General features: G+C 39.0%; 1 protein-coding gene across 1 annotated transcript in view; it reads left to right on the forward strand.

The window, feature by feature from the left end:
• The first annotated feature begins 1,131 nt into the window (after positions 1-1,131).
• The window catches only part of LOC107714495 (dolichyl-diphosphooligosaccharide--protein glycosyltransferase subunit 1-like), an 18,264-nt gene continuing 12,367 nt past the window's right edge, over positions 1,132-7,028 (forward strand). Inside the window, exons 1-7 of the mRNA XM_016520344.1 lie at positions 1,132-1,594; positions 2,364-2,428; positions 3,921-4,227; positions 4,851-5,060; positions 5,267-5,459; positions 5,539-5,638; positions 5,737-5,875. Of these exons, the coding sequence (XP_016375830.1) occupies positions 1,361-1,594; positions 2,364-2,428; positions 3,921-4,227; positions 4,851-5,060; positions 5,267-5,459; positions 5,539-5,638; positions 5,737-5,875 (1,248 nt within the window). The 5' untranslated portion in view covers positions 1,132-1,360. The remainder of the gene's footprint in view (positions 1,595-2,363; positions 2,429-3,920; positions 4,228-4,850; positions 5,061-5,266; positions 5,460-5,538; positions 5,639-5,736; positions 5,876-7,028) is intronic.

The raw sequence follows: 7,028 nt of genomic DNA on the forward strand, positions 1-7,028 counted from the left end.
AAGGTACATCTGGAAAAAGGGGGGTCGTCTTATAATCAGGGTCGTCTTATATTTGGGCCAATACGGTAATTACGTTACTTAGTTACTTTTTATTGAAAGTAATGCGTTACGTTACTTTTGCATTACTTTTTAAATCTGGGCTGCACTGTAAAAAAAATTCTGTAGTTTTTACCAAATAATTTTGGCAGCTGTGGTTGCCAGAATAATTTTGTAAAAAATACAGAAAAACTGTGAACACATTTACGGCCAAAAACTGAAAATTGTACTGTATAAAACTGATTTACAAACAAGAACATTTGAATGTAAACCAGTACACCATCAACACACATGATACTTAAATAATGCAATAAATTTTCATTAAACAACAGAAGATGTAACATAAAGACCAAATGTACATAATGAGTTGCTTTTCACTGTTTTTATTAATTTTGAGGAAAACTAAATCTGAATTTATTTATTTTTTGTGAGTGAGTGAGATGAATTAATGCATGTTCACATTTATTCTAGAACTAAAGTAACATCTTACTCCCGATTTCTCTTAACAAGGGGACAGCTTTCAATCAATAAATGGGGGGGGGAAAAGTAACTCGGATATTTTCTTGTAAATTAAAAAGTAATGTGTTACTTTACTAGTTACTTGAAAAAAAGTTATCTGATTATGTAACTCACGTTACTTGTAATGTGTTACCCCCAACACTAATATATATATATATATATATAAGATGTCCGAATTTTTCAACCGCCCATTTTTTGTGCTCACCAAGGCTGCATGTAAGTGAAGGGGGAAAGCAGCATTTATTTGAAATCGAAATATCTAACAATGCCTTGGGAAAAAAAAAAAATCTTTAAAGGGGTCATATGATGCGATTTCAAGTTTTCCACATAAATACATAAACCCAAATAGGAAATAAAACAGTTATCGAATAATAATTAATAGTGTCTGTGTCTTAAACTCCCGAAACATCGGTGTCTCATATTTTAAAGCAGTCAAAGCAATTTGGGAAAGAAATCAATGTGTGTATAAATATTGAGATGTATTTTTTTATTATTATTTTGTAATTAAATGATGAAAGTCCGTTTCGTGTAAGTTACTCCCCAACAGTGCTTACCACAAGCTTTTGAGTGTATCACAGCAAGAAAAATATCAGTGCACTTGCTCCTTTGAAAGTGTTTTTTTGCTTTGAAAGGTCGGTTCGCTGTCCGCCATGTTGGTGACGTCACTCAGGAGGGAACGAATGAAGCGTCATCCTTCAGGAGCAGCTTCTGCAGTGCGAGGCCTCACTGCACGCGAAAACACAGACTTTAGGCAGGACTAATTACTTGTATTCTCCTCCAGATCACAACATATAAGCACCAGAGCATGTGGCGCGCCGGAGCGGTGAGTTTTGCGCTAATCGCGTGTTTTTTCCGCGCGTCGCTGTGCGCGGAGGGGCTCGTGAATGAAGACGTGAAGCGCACGCTGGACCTGAGCTCTCACCTCGCGAAGATCACGGCGGAGATCCAGCTCGCGAATCACGGAGCCTCGCGAGTCAACGGCTTCACGCTCGCGCTGGAGGCCGAGCTCGCGCCGCACCTGGCCTTCATCGGTGCATCTGTGAGTAAAATCACGTTAAACAATAAATGCGTGTGTAAAGAGGCAGGACCCTCTTTGATAGCTATCACTTAAGACTGATTGACTCCATTTTAAATCGTGCTTTAACATCTCCCTTGCACAATTTACTCATTCTGTGCTTATTTAATTATAAGAAATTATTTCTTAACTGTATTTTTAGCATTGAGACAACAGGTAGTGCAACTTTTCATATACTGTAGCCTGTGCTAGCTATATAATCCTGCTTAATTTGTACGTTTGCACTTGTTTTGACAAAAGAAACCCTTAATTAGCGTAGTTAAGATGTAATGCTCGTTCAAATAAGAACTTTAAATGAATTATGATATGCTGCACTTGGCGTTATCGGGGTGTTTTCTGTAGAAGTTAGCATTAGCAGTGGGTGTGCAGCGCACTTCCGCTTTGCTCTCAGTGCCAGCGTGACACGTAAGCTCTAGATGCACTTCCGTGCTGTATCACTACTGCAATGTTATACAAAAACACGTAGCCAGGGTCATTTGGTTTTCTTGCTTTTAATAAAAACGTTGGTTTCTCGTGTTTAAAAGTGTACATGATCAGCTATGTGTTTGACAAGCACTGAATCAAGCGCTCATTTGCAGGGAACGTTAACGTTAGTTGACTTTGACCTGTAGACAAAGGCATTGTTTTTGAGCTTAAACATCATTTGGGGTTATGGATCTTCCCGGTTTTTCTTACTTTAGACTGCATATTGTGAACTAGTTCTGGTTATAAGACAAGTTTTAATCTTTACCAGGTAAAGGGGGAGGAAGAGGAGGATGAAAGCCTGGAGCTGAAAGAGACAACTGTCCATGGACAAAGGTAAACACTGGGGGAAACTGTTAGTATTAGACCAGGGGTGTCAAACTCAATTCCTGGAGGGCCACAGCCCTGCAGAGTTTAGCTCCAACCCTATCTAAACACACCTGATCCAACTAATCAAGTCCTTCAGGCTCAATTGAAAGCTACATGGTTTGTGTGTTGGAGCAGGGTTGGAACTAAACTCTGCAGGGCTGCGGCCCTCCAGGAACTGAGTTTGACACCCCTGTATTAAACTGTCCAGTGTGCCACAAACAAACAAAAGATTTGAATTAGGGCTGCAGGATAATGGTTAAACTGGTAATCACATTTATTTTGCTCAAAAATTATAAATCGCAATTAGTAATCACAATTGCTCATTTTACAGTAGGTCTCATTTCATCAGAATTATTGCACTTTCTCATAAGCACAAATTAAGAAAACTTCATTATTATATTTATCATATATATATATATATATCAACACGCTTTCTATTAGTGGCCAGGTCTTTCATTCTTTCTTATCATCAGCCAATATTTTTTCTATTCTGCTGGTAAGTGTTTGTGAGTGCGGCAGATGTAGTGTTTGCTTATTCTTCTTTTTTTCTTCTAAAAATGCCATAATGTTTACAGACTCAAGAAATTGCTAAAGTATACACCTGTTTGTTTTGCAGATTTTCTTAAGTTTTTTTTTTTTTTTCCAAAATGATTTATTTTCAGTTTTAGTATTTCAGTAAATATTATGTAAAATAAATATACATTTTATTGCAGCAATTTTTTTATGCCTTTGATATTTACCCTGTTTAAAATAGTTTGATATCATATATATTGGTGACCATCAGTTGACCACTACTATCTACATTATGAAAACTGGTCAAACTACAGAAAAGAAGCGTCTCTCAAAACCTAAACCAGAGAAATTCCTAATATTAATTCCAATGATGTCAACAATTTTATATTTTAAAAAGAAAAAATCCAACAACCACAATTGCAAACAAATATAGTTGAGATTCATGTTTGGATTTCTTATCTTTTGCTCACTGATTTAGTTGCAGCAAATAGCACAAGTGGCTTCTACATAGAACCCAAACTGCTGTATTACACTTTCAAGTAAGCAGAATATTGAAATGTTGGTTAAACTCCAACACATGTTTGTCAGTGTTGTGTTTTTTTTTTTTTTTTTTCCATCAGTGCCGAGGTTGCCAGGTTGAGAAGATTAAGTAAAACATTGTGCATAAAATGTATCCTTTTAAGAGAGAAGCTCTGATTGGGGGATTTAAAATCTTTGTGGTCGGGATCACAATTAAAAAGCGATTAATCATGCAGCCCTAATTTGAATCCAGTGGTAAAATGCATGTAGATGTGGTTTGTACGCATCCGATTTGTGTTGTGTTTTGCGGTTTAGACTACAAGACACGTGAACGTGACTACAAGTTATCTTTGTGTGTATAAAACATGTTTCCTTTTCTTGGAGATGTTATTTCCAGCTCAAACGTTTTGTTTTCCTTTTCCTGCAGTGGTAAATTCTTCGAGGCACAGTTACCGTCGTCTCTTGCTCCAGGTGCTAAACTGCGGGTGAAGGTTGAGACGGTGTTCAGTCACGTGCTGAAGCCCTTCCCCACCCACATCACCCAGGCCGAGCGACAGCTGGTGGTCTTCCAGGGGAACCACTACCTGTACTCCCCATATCCCACCCGCTCACAGACCACCCGCGTTCGCCTGGCCTCCAAAACCGTGGAGAGCTACACCAAGCTGGGCAACCCCACCAAGAGCGATGAGACTGTAGAGTATGGACCATTCAAAGATGTTCCTCCCTTCAGCCAGGTGACTGACCACAATAATCACTGCGTTGTACTGTAATACACTTTAAACTGTGTGTTTACGTGATAATATTGTCATTGCCTGGTAATTATGAAATTCTTTTACAGCATGCATCAGTTTTGTTTTTGCGTACAAAAAATGTTGGTGTCAGTCAGATTTTTTTTCTCTGCTCACCAAGGCTCATTTATTTGATCAAAAATACAGTAAATACAATAATATTGTGAAATATTGTTACAATTTAAATTAAATTGTGTATATGTACTTATTTATATATACTTTTTTTAATGCAATTTATTTTTGTGATGTAAAGCTGAATTTTCAGCGTCATTACTTCAGTCTTTAGTGTCGCATGATCCTTCTGAAATCCTCAAGAAACATTTCTTATCAATGTTGAAACAGTTGTGCTGGTTAATATTTTTATGGAAACCATGATGCTTTTTTCCTTAATGAATTTTGAAATAGAATTTTTTGTAACATTATAAATGTATATACTGTCACTTTTGACCAATTTAATGTGTGCTTGATAAATAAAAGTGTTAATTTCTTTTAAAAGCAAAATCTTACTGACCCCATATTTTTGAATGGTAGTGTTTTTGAAAACCTTTTGAAAACTGCTGGGTTTGTAGGATGCCATGAAGATCCACTATGAGAACAACACGCCTTTCATTACCATCAGCAGCGTCACTCGCACTATCGAGGTCTCTCACTGGGGCAACATCGCCGTGGAGGAAACCATCGACCTGAGACACACCGGGGCTTTCCTGAAGGGGCCTTTTTCCCGCTATGACTACCAGAGACAGTCTGACAGCGGCATTTCATCAGTCAAATCTTTCAAGGTGTCTTAACTCTCTCTTCTTATTTGTATTAATTATTTGAACTCATTAGTATTTAACAAAATGATATCTGGTCCAACATACTGGCTCGGCTAAAGGTGGCATCCCAGTAGCCAACTCTAAAAAGCAAGTTAATATATAAGCTTGAAACTGGCTTAAGTAGAGGAAACGTTTGGTTTTCTTCAACTTACTTTTATTTCTTCTTGCAGACCATCCTCCCAGCCTCTGCTCAAGATGTGTATTACCGTGATGAGATCGGGAACATCTCCACATCTCACCTCCAAGTTCTAGATGATTCCGTAGAAGTTGAAATCCGTCCCCGGTTCCCGCTGTTCGGTGGCTGGAAAACACATTACATCATTGGTTATAATCTTCCCAGCTATGAGTATCTCTACAATCTGGGTGGGTGTCTGGTATCGAGTTGTCAGATTCAAATATTTTCTATTAATATAAACTCATGTTACATCCTTTTGTCCTTTAGGAGATCAGTATGCTCTGAAAATTCGTGTGGTTGATCATGTCTATGATGACCAGGTTATTGACCAACTGACTGTGAAACTGATCCTTCCTGAAGGAGCCAGGTAAGCATCTGATATGCATTAGCATGAGCAAACCTCACAATCAAAATCATAATTAGGTTTGATTTGGTGATTCACCACTACTCTGTTGTTCTCCCCAGAAATATCCACGTGGACACTCCCTACCCCATCACCCGCAGTCAGGACGAGCTGCATTACACTTACCTGGACACCTTCGGCAGACCTGTGCTGGTGGCCACCAAGAACAATCTGGTGGAGCAGCACATTCAGGACGTTGTGGTAAGCTAAGACTTGCATAGAAGCCTTGCAACAGGGTCATTTTAAAAGGGAGGGATACAGAACCTCTGTAAAAGCATTGTCTTCCTCAATCCTGTCCTGTCCTGTCCTTGTACTCTTTACAGCAGTGCAGAGAAAATATAGACTGAACATTTTAGCTTTTTTATCGTCTAGATCTGTATAGAGAACTTAATTTCTAAAATAGTAGAAATGACTAACTTAAAAATAAAAAGTACAATTTGTAAATGCTTTATTAAACTGGAAATTAAAGGTGCAGTAGGAGATCTTGGAAAATGCTAACTTTAGCCTGATAGCACTGAAAGCGAACATCCCACCCTCCCTGCAATCGCCATCCAAAGCCGTGCCCCCTGAACGCATATATACGCTCACAGACCAGAAAACCAGAGACGACATTACTACAATAGGCTACATCAGCGGTTCCCAATTCCAGTCCGCGCTCCCCTCCGCTCTGCACATTTCATATGTATAGTTTCATATTCATATCTCATATTCATATCTCTTATCACGTGCGACGTTTGTTCTATTCGACCGTAAGTGCTCTGTGAAGTGGACATCACCGGATATTCCACCATCCAGTTCGAAGCGAGCGTATATGTTCCATACAAAGGGCATTAAAGTGTGCGAGACGTAAATTTAAATAGTATTTATTTACAGAGGTATATTATATCACACTTCTCTAGTAAGTTTCGTCTTTGTGTGAAGACGCTGCACAGCACAAATCCCTGAATGAATGTCCCGAAGTGAAGTAAACTTCAAGCTTCCCTTGTAAACAGTAAGCTTCCCTTGCGCGAGGACTGGGATTGGGAACCGCTGGGCTACATCATGTGTCATTCACCCGGTGAGAAAACTTTATAGTACAGTTAGTAAAAGTACTACAATACCATGAAGGAAGATCGGGTTGTTGATGTCTGTCTGCACAGCGTGCGTGAACGCGCTGATGACGTATCCTGTCTGCGCAAACCGGGTGCGCAGCGGTATGCTAATGCATAGGTTGACAGGCAGGTAGGAAAGCCAATTAAAACGCTCGGACCGAGCGTTTTGATTGGACGAACATTTCTTGGTCCTACGCCTTTCCACAGAATATACCGTATTGTCCCGAATATAAGACGATGTTTTTTTCTTGGAAATACATCTG

This window comes from Sinocyclocheilus rhinocerous, unplaced genomic scaffold (genome assembly GCF_001515625.1).
Source record: "Sinocyclocheilus rhinocerous isolate Xijiao unplaced genomic scaffold, SAMN03320098_v1.1 scaffold269, whole genome shotgun sequence".
In the NCBI taxonomy this organism is placed as follows: domain Eukaryota; kingdom Metazoa; phylum Chordata; class Actinopteri; order Cypriniformes; family Cyprinidae; genus Sinocyclocheilus; species Sinocyclocheilus rhinocerous.